General features: G+C 35.9%; 1 protein-coding gene and 1 long non-coding RNA gene across 3 annotated transcripts in view; both read right to left on the reverse strand.

The window, feature by feature from the left end:
• The window catches only part of LOC100888242 (beta-adrenergic receptor kinase 2), a 79,644-nt gene extending 62,522 nt beyond the window's left edge, over positions 1–17,122 (reverse strand). Inside the window, exons 1-3 of one of the 2 annotated variants that reach the window (XR_970386.2) lie at positions 16,315–17,122; positions 13,686–13,762; positions 9,281–9,354 (exon numbers count right to left, since the gene is read on the reverse strand). Coding sequence is in view for 1 of the 2 variants with exons in the window: in XM_003729311.3 (XP_003729359.2) it covers positions 9,281–9,354; positions 13,686–13,762; positions 16,315–16,427 (264 nt within the window). In the remaining variant the exon portion in view is untranslated. The remainder of the gene's footprint in view (positions 1–9,280; positions 9,355–13,685; positions 13,763–16,314) is intronic. The other variant, XM_003729311.3, reaches the window with a different exon arrangement.
• Positions 17,123–23,102: 5,980 nt separating this feature from the next.
• Positions 23,103–24,654, reverse strand: LOC105441587. Its single transcript, XR_004065049.1, has 3 exons — positions 24,542–24,654; positions 23,535–23,675; positions 23,103–23,261 (listed from the first exon to the last, which is right to left on the reverse strand). It is a non-coding gene; the product is annotated as an uncharacterized LOC105441587 (long non-coding RNA).
• Positions 24,655–25,386: the final 732 nt, after the last annotated feature.

The raw sequence follows: 25,386 nt of genomic DNA on the forward strand, positions 1-25,386 counted from the left end.
GTGAGAAAGGGAGAGAGAAAGGAAAGAAGGAAGAGGGAAAGAGGTTGAATGGCAAAGAGAGAGAGAGAGAGAGAGAGAGGGGGGGGGCCATTTTGCAAAACCTAAAATAGTCACCAATGTGCACCATCACATGGTTTGGTTAATCAGCTGTTCGTTAGAAAGAAGGGGTAAATGTCGAGGGTTGTTGTTTGACAGATTGCTAACTGCGGTTTCTTGTCAGATCCTTAGTCAACAGGACTTATCTCCTGCAAACCCAATGTAACACCGTGATAGCTCCTTCACCAAGGTAACAGATCATCCCTCTCTAATCTGCAAACACCATCTAAATGGTTGTATCACCACACCAAATGCATGCTGTGGGACTACAGAAATAAAATTTGAAAACCATGACATTTAAAACCAAATGGCAAAGCCACTTACTTCCTAATCTGACGGTGCTTCTGTGACAAAATTGAATTTTTATTCATTACATCCACAATTCTTTCACTTCATACACCTGTTTTGTTTACTTTCTTTCACACAGAATATCACCAATATTAGCCTACCATTATTTCACGTTTTTCAGATTCTGAACAAAATGAACTTTTATGGCAAGTTTCAGCAAGCGACCATAAACATGAACACTTGTAATGTTGTTTAATTGCATTTGTTTGATGCAACTTGCATTTAATCCATTGAATATCAAACTCAAGACTAGAAAATGTGTGCTACAGCTGTACAGTACATATCAAAATCAGATCACATCCCATAAGTAAATGCTGATAATGTTGTTGTTGCTGTCGTTGTTTTTGTTGGTTTTCTTTTAGTGTGTGTGGGTTTTTTTATCGGGAGGAGGGGCGGTAGGGGAGTAGTCAAATGCACAATACATAATCCAAATAAATACCCAATATCTTACAATAGTATTTACAGCACTGTAAAACCTGTATTAAAAGGATTCAGTTGAAAAGCTCCAGAGCAATATATTCTAAAGCATCACAGGGTATTAATCAGGCTAATTAATCCCTTTAATATCTTAAGCAGTATGTCATTTGAACCATAGATACCCATCACAGCTTTAGACCAATTTGTCTCCCTGGTAACAAGTTATATTTACCTTATCATAGTAGCAACAAGATTAGGGCAATCTGAGGACAGTCTGTTTACTCACTCACCCTTGTTGCAGGATGAAACACAAGAATGACTGTCCTCATGAACTTCATTCTCACGCTGTTAAAATATTGTCAAGTACGTTGGTGTCACTCTGTGATGATCTTGTGTACGCATGATAGTTTAAAGCTCATCTGTACTAGTTTGGCTAGGAGGGATTAGACCACCCAGGAAGGTCACTGACAGGTGGCTATCTCATCAACTCAACTCTCAATTAACATAAGAAAAAAGAGGATCATGGGGGACCAATGGTCACTGATTAGGCATTATTTCTATGTAGAGGGAGCAAGTAGCTACAAGTAGTACAGTGGGCCTTTAAGGGGTAATATTCAGGGATATTCATGAACATTGAAATATTCCAGAATCTAACATGTGAGAACAAAATATTTTGGTCTAAAAGTGCACAAAATTTCACAAAGAAGGGTCATTTTAAAAAAAGAGGAACCTGCAACTCGATTACCGGTAGCAAGAAAAAAAAAATCTATTTTCAAAGAATTTTGTAATTCATTAGCCAAAGTTTAATCAGTCTCTATGTTCAACAAGTTCCAAGACATCTGTCTTTCATGAGTACAAGCAGATGGTGTTACCTCGATCAAGAACTGTCCATGCAGGTAAACCCAAAGATGATTTTTTTTTTTTTGTCAAAGAGCGCTTCTTCTTCTTCTTCTTCAAAATAATCTGCCTCCTTCACTGCTGAAGATTCTTGCAGATGTGTGCGAGTGCATGTGTGTGTAGAGACATATTAAGTGATATATAAAAGCGGAATATTATTATTATTATTTGTCCCTCCAAAAGAATAATGTTCCCTGCTTGCTTTAGGAAATGAATTCTTTCTCTCAGTACATGTACGTAGTTGAGTTACAAACTGGAATACGATCGAGAGACAGAAATCTGTCCACACAGATTTTTTTGTTAGAACTGAATATAGAAGGAATACATGTGCAATTTCCTAAGAGAATCAGATTAAAATGATGCTGTATGGATACAATGGGATCAAGTTAGAGGCATGGATTTAGTTTGCAGACACATCTGTAATTGTGTGTTATTATGTGTTGGTATGTTCAGAGGTTCATGATCAATAACAAAGCCTGCAGCTAGCCTAATGTTGACTTTAGTGCTGTAACATCACGGATATCTCCAATTCCGTTTAACCGCCAGGCAAAACCGGACGGTTTTCGGTTAAACGATTTTTAAAAAAATTATTAAAATTTAATTTTTTTTAATTTTTTTTGACCGAGCGGGAAGGACTTTTATTTAACTGCGAGTTGCATTTGTGCTTGTGAACTTGTCACAAATAATAGTAACAATGTCGGTTTTAGAAGAATGTGTAAGATCATTAATGTAAATTAAAAACAGTAGAGGACGACCTAGGATAGAACCTTGTGGTACGCCGTGTGTAAAAGTTGGATAAATTATTATCATAAATTACATATTGAGATCTAATACAAAGATTACTTTCAAACCAAGATGACAGACAAATTGGGGTGTTGTTCTAGTTTCGCAGTGGTGAGTCAACACACAGATTACTGAGCTGGGAGACATTGCCAGGCATAGTGCCAGGTGGAGGGTCATAAATCGAAACTTTAAAAAAAAATGTATATATTAAATTTTTTTTTTTTAATTTTAAAACGGGAAAACGAAACCGTCCAATTGAAAACGGAATACGCCATGGGCGGTCGGATACCGGACGGTTAAACGTTTGACTACAGCACTAGTTGACTTTGCTTGGAGTCAAACTATTTGCAACCATCAGGGAAAATAAAGAGGGATAAATGCATGAAAATTATTAGTCTTTAGAATGATTTGATCCATAATGAAAGGTATTTGTCATGAAGGGGAGCATTACCGGAGCAATCATATTTCTTTCTTCTCTTTTCTCTCTCTCTATATATGCAGTTTCAAGCTGAACTAATCTTCTCAAAATACCAACTTTTCCGTAACAAAACATTGCAAGTTTGAAATTAAGATTGCATTCTGAAAAAGATAATGAAACAAGAAGACTAATCAACACACTCATATAATATTTAGCACACATGGTAGTTTACTCTTAACTTCCTTGATTATTCAGAACAAACCTATTTATTCTGATTTTTGTTTACAGTGCTCATGATCAAGCATCATCATTAAAAGGATGGTGTATATGATGATATCTACAGTACATACATATCTATGAACAGATCTAGCACTGCAAGGGCAACCATAGAACTCTGTAATTACTTGATGAGGGCAGAACATCGGAAAGCACAATTGCTTTTCCAAAGCCTGCTTATCGAAGTTGAGTTTCCTCTGACAATGTTTTCGCAACACTTATCAAGCCTTGCTTGTGTAATTTCATCCTGTATGATTTCCCATTCAGCTCAGTATTAACCCTTACGCCTCCATGCTCACAAAAAGCCAGTGATTTCATACAGAGTAATCTTTGCCGTTAGCACTTCCTGGGTTAACTCACTCACTACCGGTACTGTGAGCTACACAGTGTGAGGCATGTTTCTAGTGAATAAAACGAGATATATAACGGACTGATTCAAGAATTTTGTTAAATCAAATTTTATTGGGAAACAGCTTTGGACAGTTCTCAAAGATGTTGCCTGGAATTGCACTAAAAGAATAGAAGTGTTCCGCAATATTACAACTAAAATAATACAAGATGACGATTAGGTAATGCAAGACCCATTATCAACAATCATTAAAAAGGCACAACAAAAAATGGAGGTCATTAAAGATCTAAACTTAGAGAAGTTGAAACATGTGGGATGCAGAATTAATAATAATTCTTTTCAACTGCATTTGGAAGTTTTGAAGCCCCGGAAAGTGACGCAATCAACATACAACCTACTCAATTTCAACCAATTGTGGATGTAGGCCATGAAAACCCACAAGGTTTTTCTGTAAAGTTCATCTCTAATTTAATCCATGACAACAACCATCACTGTTTTAGCATACGTGGGTTGATCTTCCAGTCTCTTGAACTTCAGTTTTATATCCAACGGTGAAAAGAAAAAATGTTAGAAAACAAAAATGTTAAGATCACTCCACCCTCATGAAACGAAGGAGATAAAGGATGAAAATTAAATTGAGAAGCTTCATGCCTACAAGCACACAAATGACATCATTTTGAGAGAGCGACAGAGAGAGAGATAGAGAAGGAAAGAAAAAGGAGTGAGCGTGGGATTGTATATCCATCTTCACACCCAACCTTCATGTTTACTGCCTTACAATAAACACAATAAATACTATCTGGAAGCTGACCTTTAAAATTCAGGCATGGGGGCCAAATTAGCACAAAACCTCAACAATAAATCCCTCAAATTTTCATCAATCATCGTGCTAAGGAGGGCTGTGATGTCATAGAAGAGAAACCACATCCATTATCACGTTCAGTGTCAAGCCCCCAGAATTTTAAAAGCTGCCCCATAAATTTATTTTCGAGATGAAGTAAAAGGACTATACTGTATGTATGGGCGTGTTCAGACTGGCTTAAATGTAATGTATACAACATTCATACCGAGAAACGTCATATAAAGAATCAACGTAAAGAGAAAGGGGCCTACAGAAACATTGTTAAAGGAAAAGTAATGTAAAGAAACTAGTTTTGAATAGGTCGAATAACATGACAGCTGGCCAATCTGATCAGTGCATGCTAATATAACCGCCTGGTTATAAGCTATTCTTGTATGACGGACATTCAGACTAGACCGGGACCCTGGATTGTTTATGTAGTTTTCATTTGAAACTAGTTTTTTTACATGGCGTACAGACTAGCAAAAACGGGTAACTACTTATTATACGTTTCTTGACTGTAGACTGTGATAGTCTGAACATGGTGTACATGTACATGTATGTTGCATACTGACAGTATGCAGAGGCAACTCTGTCTTCTCTTGATTTGTTCTTATCAGGAGGCCGAGTTTAGCCTTTCAAGAGCAGTTGTAAAATACTGGAGAATTTGTAAACAATTGAACAGATAGTAGAGGTAAACAATTTAGGCCCCTCCAGTATTTGAGAACTACCACGCTAGAGAGTAGAGATTCTTCTGTAACAATCTGAATTGGTTCAGCAGTAGATGTCCTTAAGAGCTAACATAAACAGTGTAAGAAGGGTGAAATGGTTATTTTTGTACTGGTTACAAACTTACAACTTAATGAAGAAAATTTTCCATTATGCCTTAAATGTATTTAATACATTATACATGTAATCAAGTGTGCTCTAATTTTCATTTTATTTTACTCTTCAAAACTGGAAATATCTCACATGTTTCTCAGTATGTGACATACATGTACATGTATGACATTTCTCCAAATTTCAACAAAAAATGTTTTAAGTAAATGGATTTCATCAAAGAAGACATGAAATATTTCAGAAGTTATTCAATGCCGAGCTATCACACAATATTGTACAGGGGGGAGACAAATCAACTCTTGTACATATCATTACTCAAATCAGTATATTTGATTAATGGATTTGAGATAATGAGCTGCTTATGTGATTAATAACTTATCTCCCTATCTTGCTTCTCTCCTACAACAACGCCAAAGATTTCAGCCTTCTATATCTAAAGCTGCGTTCAAGCAATTTTTTGAAGCTAGAATCACAAACATGAATCACAATTCAAAAACGCTGTTAAAAAACATGGTTACTGCGGGAGAGCGTTCAAGCGATTTTTCTAACAATGCTGATTCTCGCTCATTTCAAGCCCAGCCACTGCTCATTACACTGTGGCTGTGCAGTAGGTAAATCAAATTTTGCCTCTTGCTTTCTGAATTTGTTTAAGGTCAACTGTCAGCCAAACTGGAAGCAGGTCACGATAATGACGTTATAGAATCATTGAGATCTCCGTTCGTTCAAGCAAATTTTTATTGACTGTGATTCTACAGAATCACGATAGAAAACACATCTTTTTCACAGAATCACGATAGAAAACACATGTTTTTCAGCGTTTCATGTTCGCGTTTTCAAACACGTTGATTTTTACAACCGATGAAAATCGCTTGAACGCAACCGCGGTTTGAACTAAATGTCTTTCAAAACCGTGTTTCTAGGGTGAAAAAGTGTCGATTCAACGCACCCTAGAATTACTCAGAAACTAGCTACATGTACCTTAATCATTGATTTTCAACATCGAGTCGAGGCTTAAAAAATTGCATATTTGGGGACAAACATCTCTCATCGATCATGAGCTTTTTATGATTTGTTATTGATCAGGAAAAGGGACTTCACATCAGAAAATAGGTACAGTGAACCTTTGCAATATTTAAATGTATTTCATCTTCCTTTTTCCACAACAGTTCAGACATTATCTAAGAGTACTGGTTATTTTTATACTTGGGGAGAATAAAGGTAAACAGAGCTTTGACTGTGTTTACATGTTCCTTCTTCTCAAGTAACATGACTCACTTCAAAGGTCAGCTAGAGGTTAAATTCCAGTAAAAGTTTATTTTCAAGCAGACAAATTGGCCCTTGAGCTAGGAAGAAAGGGATGTTTGAAAACGGATAGATCCTCAAAAGCAAAATCTGTATAAAGTTGAGTAAATCATTTCATCTAATCTGTAAATAAGACATCTTTGCAAATATCTACTGGTTAGGGAATCAAGCACCATATCCTTGATCAAGAAAATATATTTTATTAAGGCTATTAAGATTGATAGCAAAAACAATTTACTGGTACCCAAAATACTGGAGTAATAAGACTATTCACTACATGCATACATACAGTAGCTTCATTGTGTGTTTAAATGACTCTTCGACACTGTAGAACTGAACAGCGCATAAGTTACAATACATCCTGCATATTGTATCCTAGTAGTCCTTCATGCACTTAATACCATATGACTTTAAAGGTACTATATCCCTTTTGCAGCCAACCTCAAATTCTGTAGAACTTTGCAGGAATTATGAATATGTCATGTATGTTTTATCTGTGAAATTTACACATTAGCAGTGTCCTAATATTAAAATTATGCAAGGAAACTCTTTTACTTGCTAGACTTCACTGTCAGACACTATTAAGTGAGTGACTGGCTTTTTTTCTTCTTTGGTAATAACATACATAACATGAGCTGTAAAGGGTACAGGAGCATTTATCTACAACAATAACCCACTTCTTGTGATGGCCAAAATTAAACTGATTGAATCTTTGCACAGCATAAAATGTATGACCATTCGGTACAATGGTCTGAAAATCAAGACTATTACTTATTGGCTCTATAACTCCTAAGTCGATTTGACAACTAATAGTCATTATTTTCCCACTTGAAGACATTTTCAAGCCCCAACCTTTTTTAGGGAAGTTCTAAATTAGTATTATCTTTCAAATACTGTTGGAATTTAATCTTTTCATTTTTTTGGCCTGAAAATGGGGCATAGTACCTTTAAAGATACATGTACAGAATTTATAATCTTCAGTAACATTCATTAGTCCATAACTATCCACTACCGTAATAGAGTAAAGACTAGATGGAATTTTGACTGCGCGCAGTCGAAAATGATGCCTCCGCCATAGAGCAATTTAAACAAGTTTGGAGTTTAAATCTCCAGTGGTTCTTGAGATATCATGATAACAATCTCAATGTATGGAATTTCATAAGTTGACCTCTGTGACCCTTGACCTTTGACCTACGTGCTCCAAAATCTAATCAGATTGTCTTCCTATGGTGATACACACTATCATTAAGTTTGAAGTTTAAATCTCCAGTGGTTCTTGAGATATTATGATAACAATCTCAATGTATGGAATTTCATAAGTTGACCTCTGTGACCCTTGACCTTTGACCTACGTGCTCCAAAATCTACTCAGATCGTCTTCCTATGGTGATACATACTATCCTTAAGTTTGAAGTTTTTACATCTCCAGTGGTTCTTGAGATATCATGATAACAATCTCAATGTATGGAATTTCATAAGTTGACCTCTATGACCCTTGACCTTTGACCTACGTGCTCCAAAATGTAATCAGATTGTTTTCCTATAGTGATACACACTATCACAAAGTTTGAAGTTTAAATCTCCAGTGGTTCTTGAGATATCATGATAACAATCTCAATGTATGGAATTTCATAAGTTGACCTCTGTGACCCTTGACCTTTGACATACGTGCTCCAAAATCTAATCAGATCGTCTTCCTATGGTGATACATACTATCCTTAAGTTTGAAGTTTAAATCTCAAATGGTTCTTGAGATATCGCGCTAACAAACTCAATACAAGGAATTTCATAAGTTGACCTCTGTGACCTGTGACCTTTGACCTACGTACTCCAAAATCTAATCAGATCGTCTTCCTATGGTGATAAATACTATTCCCGAGTCTTAAGTTTAAATCTTAAATGGTTCTTGAGATATTGTGATAACGGTCAAACGGGACGGACGGACGGACGGACGGACGGACGGACGGACGGACGTACGGACGGACGGACGTACGGACGGACGGACGGACGTACGGACGGACAACCCGAAAACATGATGCCTCCGGCACCACCTTCGGTGGCGGAGGCATAAAAAGAGCAACCATTTAAAAAGGGTTGGTTTAATGCTTCGGAACTCAGAAGTAAATACTCTGAATAAGGGTCAATTCTAGATAGTGATACATGCATGTATTCATGTTTTTTTTAAAGCCCCACAAGTAGTAGTCTACTTATAGCTACTTGCGCCCTCTATAGCAAATAATGCCTAATTGGTGACCGTTGGTCCCCCATAGTCCCCTTTTTCTTATGTTAATTGAGAGCCGATTTGATGAGATAACCCCCTGTCAGTGACCATAAAGGGAGGTCTAATCTCTCCTGGCCAAAGTAGTGTAGATAGGCTTTAAGAGACATGTAAAGTCCATACATGTATAACTAGATTATTTCATAATTTTGCACTGCCATTGGAGTAAAAAAGACAGCAACCTTTTACAAAGCCGAAGAGTTGTAATACTGCTTTGGTAGCAGTAGTCTGAAGAATGCGATCTAGTGATATTCGTAACCTTTGAGGACTCTATGAAACGTGGACTGGATACCGTACACAACACATAAACAAATATGTGCAGGGTCTCAGAAACGAAACCACTCTAAAATCATATTTACAAATTCTGATCCAATCAAACTTGGTTTTATAGTCTTTGCCTTTTCAGCCAGGGCTAACGAGTGAATGTGTACCTACCGCTTCATAGAATTGCAGTTGCTGGACTTGCACATCTGCGCAATTCTCACAGTAGTCTTTGAACAGAAGATATCCTGTAAAAGAGAAGAAGAAAGAAATAGGTTAATCATACATGGGCATCATTTTAGAATGTTAAGTTCTACAGGAGCTTAAAATTCAATGTACATGTACATGTAAATCCTGTAGAACTTATCTTTACCATTATGGTAAAAACATGCAAAACATATGAGATACAAAATACAATAACAAATTTTGCCATTTGTGGGGGGGGGGGGGCGGGACCTTGATTGTGTGTGCCTATTAGTGTCAAGCCCTGCAAAGTCAAAAGAAATTTATTAAGCAAAACTATGACTGCTTTTTGACAACGTGTTATTTTGAAATACAACATACTATACATGTAACATTCCAATACTTGTGTACAGGGTATGATACATGTACAGCACTGAAGCAACTTTTTGAAGTACATTGTAAATCTAGGGAAAGTTATACATGTATAAAGGAATCATGATCATTGATATCATAGATGATGAAGTCCGTTTATTAAAAAAATCTTTCTTGTGTACTTTCAGACTTCCTTTAATTTCCCTACATATTGTATACCTGTAAATGTACTCCTATAATGCATGTAAGAATTCCTGTGCCACTAGAATTTGAAGGGGAAAAAAAAACCTCTCAATATTTACATCCTGAACATACAGTAATGTGCATGAACTACATGCACCATGTGTGTATATAAATAAATATACCTTTACAGAATGTAATTGATTGTGCATTGCATCCAATACTGTTGCCAGTTAAGAGATACCTAGAGATTTCAATATCTAAATTCCATTAACAAAGAGTATGTCGTCTACAGCAATATAAATAGGTTTGAAGAGAGTCTACATTTTCTTTGATCTTTCTCTGCAAGCGTATTAGATGATTTACATGACTTTAATTTTCAAAGGACAATATATTGTAATGAACTACCTGTAGCATTGTTCACTGTATGGAGAAAAAATGTCTTCATACACAAACTTGCAGAATGTTTAACTAATGGTATATACACCATGAGGGTTAAAAAATAACTTTCATGAGCATCCACAAATAACAAGCTCAAGGGGTGTGAAGTACTGTTCACACATTACTCGATAAACATACAAAGAATTCAAATATTTGCAAACAAAACGTGAAGCATTTATCCACAAAAGCGAAGTGGGGCAATGCATACAGTATGTACAATGTACATGTGTTTTTTTCCACGCCTAATCAACAAAATGAATATCTGCACATATTGATGCATTAAATGCAGTACACAAACATGTACTGTATTTTATTCTCCATTAACAATTACCCATATTCTGTTTCATGAGAAAAGGACATACAGTACTACACAATGCATTATGTACATGTACATTTATATGCATTGCAGTTAATGCATTGAATATTTGTATTACAAAATTGATTTTGTATTCAGCCTACTAATTGTGATTTTGTGCAGATAGTAGTATCATGAAAACCTAGAACATACTAAATACTACTAAACAACACACTGTTGGAAATTAGACTCAATGTAGACAAACCAAATGGTTTAGATGGGAGTATCAATATGTCATTCAAAGAAATAAACCACTATGAAAGGCATGAATTCACATACATAGACATGTAGCTCAATTCCATATCTGTGACACCATCATTAGACAATACCCGGTCCCCAGACTCTTTCTTTCCTTTGTATCATGTTACATCTATAATGCAATTCCACTTTTGACGAGCACATCATATATTGGCTTCAAAACCCTCTGCAGCTCCAGCACATATCGATGCTTGCCGGGAGAGGCATAAATTACGTGCATTAGAAACATCAGCCATTTTCTTCTTCCCGCCCACGCAATGTTACATTTAGGTCGTGTGACGGTGAAACCTAACATGTAGCTCTAAGTGGGCGAGTTGGAACTAGAGAGAGAGAGAGAGAGAGGGATAGAGGATACATGTGCAGGATAATATGTGTGTACAAACAAATAAGAAGAGGCTACTGAACAAACATATATGGTTGGTAGAGAATGCGTGAAAGCAGACTGCATAGCATTAGCACAGAGTCATTAGAATCAGGAAACAAAGCTGGAAGTAGCAGATAATAAAATACAATAATAATCACATACAGGCCTACACTGTACTGTAGTGCTGGTAAGAATAGGAACTCTTTGATTTTCACTTCCAATTCATACAATAATACATAGAGGCTATATTTGATACACATTTACTGTACAGCAATAAGACTAATACAAAATCTATCATTCAACTATGAGGAGGGTGAACTAGTCTATAGCTTCGTCTTCTTTCAGCGAGTTCTTCGTCACTTCAGATCTGCTGCAGATCACCTACATATAATTCATTAGCATTGACGAATTCCAGTACAGTTTCTTTCCCTCTTTTTTTATTAATATTCAATTGTGAAAGTTTGCTATTTAAAACAGAAAAAAAAATCAGAGCTGCCAACCTTGTGCAACCGAAAAAAGGAACCATGATGGCAAAAAAAGGAATTTCAGGCAAAAAAAGGAATTTCAAGCAAAAAAAAGGAATTCATTAATAGAACGAAACTTACAACCATGCGCGACACACTTCCAATGCAAAAATGTCCATTCCTCATGCTGTTTTTTCCTTCATATTAGGGTTTATAGTTTATTTACAAAGTAGGTATCTTTTGTTTGTTATTATCAGCGTTTCATTCTTTATAAGAATATTTTTCTTTTCAAGTATGTTTTAACCTTAGTTTTCTATTGAATTTGTGATCAAATTAACATTTTAGGGCAGTTGTTTGATGTGTGGAATATATATATATATATATATTTTTTTTTTTTTTTTTTTTTTTTTTTTTTTTAATTATCAAAATATTATTAAAAATTATAAAAAGTTTTTTTTGTAAAGTATTTTATGAAGAAAAAACATAGTACTGTAATTTTGAGGGAAAAATTGAATATTTCCGGGAAAACGGAATGGTTGGCAGCTCTGATAAATACATGCAGAAAACCTTGGAGGGACAAGTTCAGTTTCCATGCATCCTTCCAAGTACATGTACTCTGTATTCTTATTCGATCAAACAGCTTTGACACTAGACAGCACACACTATGATAATTGCATATGAACTAATATTCTCATAAGGATCCATGTTAATCTGTAGTGTAAAGGAACAGAATCAAATTAGTAAATAAATTACCACTTAAAGCATTGTGTAACTGTCACTGGCAAATCAAAAACAGATACACAATATGTAATTTGAGCCTACATTGTACATGTATCTAAACAAAATAATAATAATAATAATAACCCCCCCAAAAACATTAAATTTGTTGTTCTTTTAATTGATCAAAGTGACTTTAATAGTCATGGAAACTAACTCTTTCCAATAGTCTATTTGACATGTTGCTGGTGGGACCTTGAATGTCCCTCCTTTACATAAATAGCACTCTCTGATAATGTGATATTATTACATTAAATAATTAATAATATAATAATCCTAGTTAAATAGTAGATAAACAAACAGAGATGAATGTCAGAGTCAGAGATATACAGTGTACACATGTATACAACTGTACTGTACATGTATATTTACAGCATGTACATGTACACTGTATAGACAAAATACAAGGAAGTACATGTACATGTAGTTCATATAAGACTGAATACATCCATTTCCTGTCAAACCATGTCTGTTAGTATCAAAAAGCAATTATAATCATGAATTGTGTACATGTAAGACACTATTAAAGTGACTTGGTAACATTGTTGAAGGTTGATGAAAAAAATGTGTAATTTTTGTATGAAATGTGACTTATTCTATTCCTTCTACTGTACTAACCCTCTGACATGCAAAAAATCCTGAAAAAATTCTCAAACCACAAAGATATTTAATTTTATTTATGGTTTTCTTTGAAGGCGTCACTGTGCGACACCCTTTAAGTAAATTCTCCAAACTATTTTTGATTTTCCCAACCGTGTTTACACAATGTACATGAAGATAAGACTTACATGTAAGACAGGCTTCTAAAAATCTTTCAACACTGTCTGGAATGATATACTGTAGTAAGGCTGTGCATAACCGTGTAATGAGGTACTCCAGTACACTTCCAGGCTTACAGGCAAATACTCAGCAGCCATTTTTATATTTTTTTTAATTTTACTCACGGTACCATGCCGGTGCTTTTCCCGGTGAATAGGGTGTCATATTTTTTATTCCAACGACCATGCATCCCCTTAGTGTACGTAAATACATGTACACTGTAAAGTGACTACAATGTACAACAGGTTGACATCCCTTCAACCAATCAAAGACAAAGCAGAGGGTCTGAAGATAATACTCGGAGAAGGTCTAGAAATGAAATTTATAAACATTTACCGGTACATTAATCAATATCCTCATACTCACCAAGCTTTTGTCCAAAGATCTTTTCAAATGTGATTTCTTTCCTTTCCTCCAAGTATTTGTACATCACTGTTCTTACACTGTTAACACAAACAGAAAGAAATATTATATTTATGGAGACCTTAATGCATAATGAAATGGACAACATTTTAAAAGAAGGGTTTTTAAAAAAATTAAACATAACTTACACTGTAGGACTAGTTTTAAAGGAGTGCTTTAAAACTTCTTCTTCTGAATACGGTAGTAAATACATAAAGATGATCCACTGAATATTCAGACTAAACCTGAAACTTCAATACTCATTCCACCATAAAATCCTTTTTATTCATCATGTATTCAAAGAGTCTAGTACACAACCCTGGCCATGTTTCATGAAATTTGTTATCAATACCAAATTACAATAACAGAAATGAACTACTGATGTATTGAATTTTTAATTTGAATGGATATATACATTTTTTTAAATTAAATTTTGGCAATATTTATCGATAACAAATTTTAAGAAATAGGTTACAATTTTCCAGCATCCTTTTTTATGTTTAAACTTAGACTGTGCAAATATTAAGAAACCATCAACAGTAACGCATTCATGCAGCTTGTTGATCAAGATAAAGCATAACAGTCATTATATGATGGTGGGTTGTATCTTGGCCCAATCTTAGGCCAAATAACAAAATTGAAGTGAGGCTTGTCCCCAGCTCCCGCCCGCCTCCTTTTTGGCTGCCGCCTCCTTTTGTTTACTATTTACTACCGTATTCAGAAGAAGAAGAAGAAGAGAAAAAGACCTGTGATATGTTTTTTTTTTCAATACATGTACATGTAGCTTCTAAAGTGATACAAATCATTTATTTGGTCATAAATTGCATCAGTATACTCACATACATGTACAAGTAGCACAATATACATGTATGTGAATAACTAGGCTTGGCAAGCTATAATTAGCATGGCTGTCATCTTTGAAAAAAATTGCAAAATAGTTAATACCGTAGTAATGCCCTGCCTCCTCCTTTCTTTTAAAAGCCCGGAGGAGAAGCACATTATTTTTGTTATTTGGCCTTATTGCAACTTATTTGCGATTGATATCAATTACAACTATGTGAATAAAAGATTGGAGACTGCAAACTTAAAGATATATGTAGACCGGAAATGGTAAAATTGTGGTTCAAGGGTTTTTGGTGCAAAATGTCTGTTCAATATTGTTTACATATTGCCTTCAGAGGTTTAGATGGCTGTACTTCAACCTAAATTCGAAAAAACAGCAGAAATATATGCCCAAATGTTCAATGTTGAAGTTGATAAGATGATGATGTGGATCCTAATCAAATGATTGGTTGAGACTTCAGTACATTCGTACAGTACATGTACAAGTAACCAGGCATATTTTTTGCCTCACACGTAATTGGATAATACCGGTCATTATCAAAATCATTTTATAAACAAATGATACACGTCATTTTTTCGGGCATTAGTAAAATTACCCTCACTCGGTACCTTCAAATTCAAAACAGTCCAAACACCCTCGGCTACCGCCTTGGGCGTGTTAGACTGTTCCAAAGGTACCTTGTGTGAGTAATTCTTACTGATGCCCTCACTGCTGTGTATTCTTTGTATACTAGACTTACATGTAGAATTAGATCTAGATGGAGATTTTGACAATATTAGAGAATGTGATATTCGATCTATAATTTCTCATATTCTACACAAATTTATTTCCCAAATACCAAGTGGACGGCAAAATCTTTTTACTACAAATTGGTTCAACAAGAAAATTTATCGTCAAAGTATTCCGGATATATCGCAATCTAAAAATTTGATGTCGGATCATCATCAGTGTGTGCGCTGCAACGGGGGTCACGCGCGAACTATGGTCACACCACCATACATCAACACATCGCATGTCTGAACAGGTTGGTTATCCGGACATTTTATTTCAAACAGAAATTTAAAGAAGTTTACAAACAAGAGACCCTAAGTTAGTCCGAGTCCCCATTTCATGAAACTCGTAAAGAGTCGTATGAAGGGGGGTCGTGTGTCCACCTGTCCAGATGCATAACAAAACAAAAAAAGCCCTTGCTTTTGCCTTAGGCATTAGTATCTAACTAAAAGTATTTTATGCATCAAATATTAGCACCAACCATCACGAATATAATCCTCTTTTATAATACTGTAGTAATACTGTGTAATACTGTCTAACATAAATCTAGTTAAAACATTTATAAAAATATTGGATTTAAACTGCTTAAAATCTCTTATAACCGTCCTGAAAAACAAACTGTCCGGACACACAGCTCAGCACCTTAGCAAAATTTTAAAATTTAAATAGAGTCTAGTCTAGAGTCTACTCTAGGCCTGAACTAAAGCCTGGACAATTGAATTACCCAATCTACCTTACTCCATAATGATAAAGTAACTACTAAAAGGCTAATGATGGTTAGTGTTGTTTGTTTATTTCATTTGTCTGTAATATTTGTTAAATCCAAAAGCAAAAGAGAATGCTTAATTTTTGCCAAGCGTCCACACACATGACCCCCTCCCCCTCCAATGTTGTTATACCCATTTGTGTGTTGTGTTGATCATGTTGAGTGATGTTTGGGTGATAACAAAATATTGACAAAAACAATGTTAGGTTTACCTCGGGTCAGGAAGAACCAGCTTCTTGCTTGCCCTGGCAGCCGGAGTAGATTTACTCTTCTCCATCGCCATAAGGTAGCTCACATCCGCCAAAACGGCTTCTAGATCCGCCATCTTGCTGCAGTAATTTACCCCTCGATTCGGATAGAAGTCGTAGGCTTGTTATGCACAAACGATGGGAGAGAGAGATAGACGTAGACGGTAGAGGAACGGCTTCTGTATACGACGATATCGCAGAGATAATTCGCTGCCTGCAAAATTTATTCCCACGTAGACTACAGTCGATACGATCCAAGGCCTTTCTCAGTGCGTGCAGATACAGAGAAATACATGCAGTGCTAACCACACACTCCGAAACACACACACTCAGTAAGCTCGCTCGCGAGTATAGCCGTACCCGCCGGTAGGAAAATTTCTGTATAAATATACGCAGCCCAACGTTGTGAAGGCAGGCCAGACGGAAAGCAGGAGAAGATTTCCGAAATTACAATCCAATCGGCAGGTTTGACGATTTATTTCAGGCCGAGGAAATCTTGATTCTAGCTGTCTAACTTTGCCATGATGTTGTATGTACCTTCCCCGCAAACCAGGCGGTTTATCTGCATGCCGAGTACGACTCCTGGCTTGCGATCAAACCGGGTATATATTCCGCTAGAAGCTGGCCCGGCTCGTACGTACTGTACTACAATGCACGTAAAATTGCATAGGAAATAGGCACGAACGACATACAGGGAGGCCTCCGTGCACTAGCAGCCTACGCATTGTAAGGTCGCTATTGCGGGTTATAATGTGCAAGTAATATGAGGCGAGCGGATCGGAGCGAGCGGGCGAGCGATATAGTACCGTGTCGCTAAGGGGCTCGGCTGATCGTCGGCTAGTGACGTCAATCGTGACCTGTACGCTGCCTCAAACATGGCATAATTAGTGTAAATTCGCCTTGCCGACAACGGTACTTCGCTATTGGGCTATTGGCAACAGTCGGGTTCACATTTAAAGTAAAGTAAATGTGAGTCCGTCTCAGTTATATGCATGTAATGAAATAAGACAGTATTTTCTTGTATAACGGGTTTAGTTTTAATTCCGTATTGACAATACTTGGGCGATCAAACTACATTTATAACTTTCTGTTTCTAACCTTCGCCATGATCTTTATCCCCTGCATGATCTTGTTCCTCAAAGCAGGGATATCCCTGCTCAAAGTCAAACGATCTCTGCAGATCGACTGTCTATTCCTATATACTATTCTCCTGACTTTGCTCCTTTTCTTGCAATGCTTTCCTTAGATAATTCCCATTTAAAAAATATAAATGTAAATTGAAATATACCTTTTTTTTCTTCATACAAGAGTGCACTGGTTATATCATTATGATGCACTTTGTGTGACGACTGATAATTACCTTGAGAGAAAATAGAAATCTAAGACTTTTTATGATAAAGAGCAATAATATTGGTTCAGAGTCTAAAGACAATTATGCTAAATAATGTTTGATCAATTACAACTTCAAACATTCATAACAGTCTTTTTTGTTGAGGGGGGGGGGGGTCGGATTTCTTCCAAGGTTTCACCTGCGTCTCTAATTTTCTCTTTTACTCAGACCAACCAGTCACATGTCATATGATTGCCATTTTGCAATCAGTCGTTGAATTGCCATATTGCAGCCAGTCGATTGGTTGTCATTTTTGGAATCAGTCTTTCAGTGATTGCATTTTGCAATCAAATCATGGACAATTATTATAGTCGTATGATTAAATGACTGATATACGATCAACTGATTGTACATAGGCCTACTTTGATTGCTAAACTTTGTGTAACACGTGGTAGAACTTTGAATAAAATAACTGTAATGTTGACAGGTGGATTACAGAATAACAGCAATTTCCAGCAAGAACAACAACAAAAAAAATCGATGAATAATTATTTCCTCTTTCCTCTTTCTTTAATGTCTTTTCATTTCCATCCTGAATCCCCCCCCCCCCCCCACCCTGAAAGGAAAATGAGAAATATCACCGTTTTGATAATTTTATATTCTTTAACAGAAATACATAAAACTTTACCACACGAGTAAACTAATTTTTTAGAAAAATCATATTTTTGTACCAAGGTTTTGAATACAAATTCTCCCATGCATGTTTGAATGGAGATGTACGGTCTTGAAATTGATCACTTCTAAGCTAGTATCATCTAGACGACACTGAATGTCAAATTAAGAATGCCCCATTTCACTGCTAATTAACTATCAAAATCATTTATTCCCCGCGTAGTTTCTCATCATTAGGTTGCTATGGGAACGGAACCGATCCATATCGTCGTATCAGATAATGGTATTGTCGTCTGCTCTGAATGGATCCGTCCGACATTGGGTTTACAATAATTGCAACTGGGAACAGAAATAATATTACAACCAACATTATGTATCGATCAATTTACCAATGTTAAAATTAGACGTGTAAATAATGAAAAGGATTATAATTCTGATCGAATCAAACTTTTAATGAAAGTTTAAAAATTGAATTAAATTGTATTAATGTCTGATTAGTGATGACACATTTTTTTAAGTATACAGGCTGACATCTTGGTCCTTTTAAATGTTGGTCTAATTTTTTTTATTAGACAATTTAATCACTGTAACATTGTTTTTTTTTGTTTTTTGTTGTCACAGTAGCCGTGAAGATTAACATACACCAAAAGTGACCAACGTTGTGCTTGTGGTTAAGAAGAATACTTTCTTACTTCGGCAACGTCTCCTGGTTTCAATGTGAAATAATGAAACATAATATCGCTGGTTCTCTGAATATAACTGCATCATTTTGAATAAATAAATGTGTATCATTACATCTCGAATGCGACTTCTATGGCGCTTTGAAACGATTCGTTGAAGCATTCGATCATGTCATGCTAAAGTTAAGGTTTGAATGCATTCGCGTGTGTTCACTGAGGAAAGAGCGCAAGAGAGAAACGCATGGAGATCCTATATACTTAGTGCCCTCTCTTGACGGAGTATGACACAATCAGTCAATCTATCCACCTCGTTTCAATGCTAAGAAATTTCTGTTTGAAAGTGTGCGAATTTCTGATTTCAAGCTTAAAGGGCAAGTCCACTCCAAAAATAAGTTACTTTCTATAGAGGCAGAAAAATCAGACAAACCAATCAAACAAGTTTGAGCAAAATCGGATAACTAAAAAGAAATTTATTAATATTTAATGACATGAACAACTTTGAAAATCACTAGACAAATTGGCAACTCACTCATGGGTCTGTGACGTCATTGCCTCACTATCCACCAATTGTTTTCTTTATTTTTATATTATACATTTCCAATTTTGCCCCTAAATATGTCTTTACACCAGCACCCAAGTTATATTGATAGTAATATGTTTTTGTGTGGATGCACTAATGTAGAGTAGGCCTAATTCTTTTCAGTTAAATCATGACAAATGTGAATTTGATAAACTATTTATATAAAAATAAATGATTATGAAAATAAAATATATCCAGAAAATGGTATCAATTCTTCAAAGTTTATAACAGATTTTGTGAAATGTCATGCACGCAATATGATACAAACCATATAACCATTCATACTAGGAATGTGGAAATCAAGTTTTGGGGATAAAAAGGCAAATTAATGGGATATATAAAGCAATTTATAAATAGTGAGGACATGACGCCACACATTAATAACCAAATTGGCTATTTGTATTGTATAGTGATTTTCTAAGTTCCATCGTTTTTCATACTCTAAAAAATGATAACTTCCTTATTGAGTTATCCTATTCTACTAATTTTTTCTCTGTTTCTCATGTTTTTCTGCATCAATTAAAAGAAAATTATTTTGGCATGGACTAAGCATTTAAGACATTTCTTTAGAGTTTAACTTATACCATAAATACGATGGAAAACATTTTTGAATTTTTAGAATAATTGATTTGCATCCGATGAAATAGCCCTGAAGCCGTCGACTAGCATGTATGCTTTGTCTCAACTCCCTGATACTAGTAAGGTCATGTTGTTTAACACCTTCCTCATTTCCTCTCTCCTTTTTCTCTCCGGCAAGATGTATTGAAAACATAGACTGGCATAGTATTTCATACTACAGTGTGAGTGAAAAATAAAATAATTGCAATTTGTGTATATAGTGATTTCTATTGTTCCATGGTTTTACATACTTTTTTCAAAAATTAATAACTTTCTTATCAGTTATCCGATTTTGCTCAAAACTTTTTTGATTGGTTTTTTCTGCTTCTATTGTAAGTAAGTTATTTTTGGAGTGGATTTGCCCTTTAACAAATGTTTCCTGTTTATCCAAGTCAATCATTGTACCAATTCAAATCAAAGAGCAACACATGATATAAAAAATCAAGCAATCATTTTTATCAATATAGAACCCACGAAACTCTCACTAGTTTAGCTATTAACTAACTAGTGATTAATCAATTAAAATGATTCCCTAAATTTGAACAATAATTAAAAGAAGCTATAAATAAATAATAATAATATTAGTAATGATAAGAATAAGAATAACAATAAAGATAATAATAATAATAGTAAGCAATACTTTTATAGCGAATATCACAGATTCATTCCAGTTATTCTATTCACCAATAAACGCACTCACCAACCAACCACCAACTCACTATTCAACTAATCAAGAAGCCCAACAACAAATCAGGTAACTAACCAACCAACCAACCAACCAACCAACCAACCAACCATCAAAACAACAAACCATCAAACAAACAACCAACAAATCAGCGAACCATTAAACCAACCAACCAACCAACCATCCAACCAATCAACGAACTAATTAACCAACCAACCATCCAACCAATCAACAAACCAATTAACCAACCAACTAACAAACAAACCAATCAATAAACCAACCAGGTAACCTACCCATCCCTCGAATGACCAGGATCATAGTTCCATAGATTCAATATGGCCCCCCGCCCCCCCCCCCCTCATATATCAATGAAAGTTGTGACTGCTTACACAAAAGCTCATAATAACATTATCATCTTGTGTGCATTACGTTCTCTTTTATTTTAATCTCAATAGCCCCTGAATTAAATTTGACGTGCTATGGGCTTTAAAAAAACACTTCATATTTACCAGAGACAAGATACAAAGTTTACAATATACATGTACAATTGAGAAACACGATACAAATTAACCCTGACAAAGCCCCCCCCCCCCCCCCCAAAAAAAAAAAAAAAAAAAAAAAAAAAAATGCACAAGAGTATTCATTTGCGATCCCAGGTTCAAGAATTGCATGTGATAAACAATTCATTCTTCTGTGTAAACTGCATTTATAAAAGTTTACTTCTGAATTAACACTAGCCCATTATCATCATCATTATCTTCATCATCATCTTTAGTATAATTTTATAAAATTATCAAAATTGGTCTTATTATCATTTCTATTATTAGCTATCATGTATAAATACTATATAAACTGTTTATTTCATCGCAACCTACAATGAATAAATGAATATAATGGGTGGTGTTTCGATAGCGCGTACTTAGTCCACACTTCTATGGAAAGCCTGTTGCAACTCATTTACCCAGTGCAGATTGTTTTAATCCTGCAATGAAAAGTGTCAATCAAATTATTTTGCAATGAAATGGGAAGAAAAGGATAATATGATTATGAACTGAATTTCTATAAAGTCCTTCGTAGATTATTTTTGTCATGAATATTGAAAGAGGAAGATGAAATCTAGCATTCTATAGAAATGTGAACTAAAATTCTTATTTAGTCTGGACTAAGTCCCGGCATAACTTATGAGAACACTACCCAATACCTAACTTATTGCAATGCTAAATAAAATAATGTACGCTTAATGTACGTGCAGAGTGATTTACAATAATATTTCTATGCACACTGAATTAAACATGAAATTAGTCACACCTCAAATCAGGGGCGGCGGAGCGTTTAACAAAGTGAGGGCACCAACAAAAAAGGGCACTTTCAAAAACAAAAAAAAGGGGTATCCACAAAGGAAATCTCAAAGCAAAAATATTTTTAAAAATTAGCAGTGGTATATACCCCTACACTGTGATTACATTATCATGGATGATTTCAATGTTTGTTTCTCTCTTTACATTGTCCAAGATACTGCTTAAGCATCATACTTTAGAGTTGGATGTGATGGTCTATATTGCGAGTGAGCGAGTAAGATTTTTTAGATTACATCTTATAAAGAGGAAAAAACAATCCTGATGGGGTTTAAAGCACAATACATTCATGAAAGACTGAAAACATCTTTAATAAGAAACTTTATTGTATCAACTTTATATGCGAGCGAGCTTTGGGTAAAATTCAAGAAAAGGTTGCTCTTAGTCGCTTTAAATTTTATGGTGGAACAGGCACATGTCAGAAATATAAAGGGGCACTTATCTGAAGCAAAAGGGGGCATCTTTCCGATGTAAAAAGGGGCACTTTAGAGGAACTTGAACAATTGAAGGGGTACTATTTGAGCATGACAGTTAGCCAGGCACGGATCCACGTCCCCCCCCCCCTTCCCCCAAAAAACATTAAAGAAAAGAGGGTAACCACCAATTTACCTTTTTTCTTTTGCTCAAGGGGGGGGGGGGGGGTGTTGAGTAAAACAAACAAAAAAATCTCCCCACTGAGCAAAAGTAAATGTATGGGAGCAAAAAAGATTTTAGTGATGACTACCCCACTGAGCGAAATATCGGTCGGCGCGATTTTCACATTTCAGGCCCCCCCCCCCTCCCCCTCCCCCTCCCCCCCCCCCCCCCCCCCCCCCCCCCCCCATTGGAAAATCCTGGATCCGCCCCTTTGGTTAGCTGCAGCACATCACTCCTCTGGCATGCAGGGTGCAAAGATAGAGGGAGAACGACGAGGTCTGACGCTTACTGCGCATGTACAAGTTGTACAATGTTCTCCTCCCCGATCCCAGCCTTCATCAGATCGCAGTGATCCCTAGAACACAAAGTGAATACAACAAAAATGAGGTTAATAAAAGAAAAATCATACGAACTATTTAGTTTTAATGTTTGATAAATTGAATCGCTATCAATTGTTGTGTTGATAGATAGGATAGACTAATCTTATCCTGAAGCCTTTGTGCCTCAAAGTCTATCTTTGAACATCCCTGAACATTATTATCAATAATCACCCACCACCATCAGCTTTTTCACATTAGGCCTAACGATTCTTACAAACATAGAAATATGAAAATGAAGCTCTGCTTACAATTTCTTCATCCGTTCTGTCCGTCCCCGGGCTCCCCGGAGTTTGGGAAGCACTGTCAAATCCCACCCCGCTATTTCCGTGTTGATAACTGTCATCTGTGGGGTGTATACTCACTGGTAACACCTCCAGTGTATCTCCTTCCTTCAGAATTGGTAGAAAAAACGATAAAAAAAAGTGTAAACGTTTATAGAGGAATATAACCCAAGAGTTAATAAAACTTTATTTATTTATCCAGTTAGTGCATTGTACAACTGCACTAACTCTATAGTCATTAGCTGGGATATTAAGACAATAATAGTCACCTCTTGGCTTAAACGGGGTAATTTGGGGCCAATTCGGGGGCTCTGGGGGCCGCTAAACCCTTGTAAATGAGTTAGATGGCCCAAGTAAGGGGTTAAATCTTATTGGTAAATGTTGTGTCTTTATGTCATTGTGTGACTTTTTCGGGACAGGCTCCCATACTAAAACATAAGTTTTGTTAACGACATGACATTATCCTCGAGATCGATGCATATCATTAGAATATTTCAAAGGTTCCAATATATTTAGCACTGGGGCACGTGAATCTTCACTAATCGATTAAAACAATTATTAGCAGAAGCAACAATCATTCTAGTTTCCGATCATTAAACGCAAATAGACCTATTTTGTCTGTCATGGTAAACTTTTCGTAAAAAATAATAATTGATTCAATGAAAAATTATTTACTATGATTAGCTGATTCCTAGAAGGATTATGGGAAAGTTAAGATTAAACAAAGTAACTAGGCTTTTTATTCGATATGATACTGCTACAATGTCAACGTTTTAATTTCTGCCCCTTGAAAACAATTCATTCCTTTCCCTTTGTTTTTAACGTAATATCGTGTTGGCTCAAAAAAACAATTCGTTCGTTATACCATTTAACTGTCATTTCCGCCAACCTTTACTTTTAATCTAGTATTATTGCATAAAGTTATTTTCGAGTGTTTACATCCATTCGAGTATCCTTTTATCCAGTCATCTTACCTTGATATCCACAACAATCTTTGTCTGTCTCCCTTGGTCATCTGTAAACAACACCGAGCATTGATTGGAACGATAGAGGGTGCACTCTATGTGGACACGTGAACCACTCACTGATACCTGCAAAACATAACAGAATTACGAAAAAATTAGATAACTTCTTCCCCCTCCATAATATGAAAGCCTTTCAAGGGCAAAAAGAGACCCCCCCCCCCACTGTTTACAAGAAAGTAGGGAGGTTTTCAAAGTATATTTTCCAAAACGATTCCCTCCAAGTGTTGGCGAACCCACCCCCATAACTCAACGAGAGTGCTGAGAGGATTCCCAAATATTCCCGAATAATAAAATTGCTTCTCCAACACCCCCCCCTAATTCCAACCCTCGAAGGCTTGCCAACAGTGAGTCTCGAGGGACTAAAGGTTATTCATAATGCTGGAAGCTGGTAGGATTATTTCACCTTCCCGTTGACACCCCTCATTTCTTACCTTGCATCTCCCTTCATTGTCGCTTCTGTCACTGTTACGGGATGAATTGTCTCTCACTTGATGTTGGTAGGTTGCCATTGTATAGCTGCAATATAGAACATTATTGTTTAATCAATTATTATATGAGAGCAGATTTCATCAATAAGAACAAATAATAACTATAGAGGCGATTTATTAAAAAAATTGTATATTTTATAACCAATTTAAAATTCAGAACTTAGGCTGAAGCGATGGAGCGTTAAGAGAGAAGGAGCACTAACCGAATGTTCTAAAGCACCTGTCAAGAGTGAATACAAACAAGTTTAATGCTTTCTTCACAATCAGTGCAATTACCTGTTTTGATAATCTTTCACTTCCTGTGTA

This window comes from Strongylocentrotus purpuratus, unplaced genomic scaffold (assembly GCF_000002235.5).
Source record: "Strongylocentrotus purpuratus isolate Spur 01 unplaced genomic scaffold, Spur_5.0 spur5_scaffold_2, whole genome shotgun sequence".
NCBI lineage: Eukaryota > Metazoa > Echinodermata > Echinoidea > Camarodonta > Strongylocentrotidae > Strongylocentrotus > Strongylocentrotus purpuratus.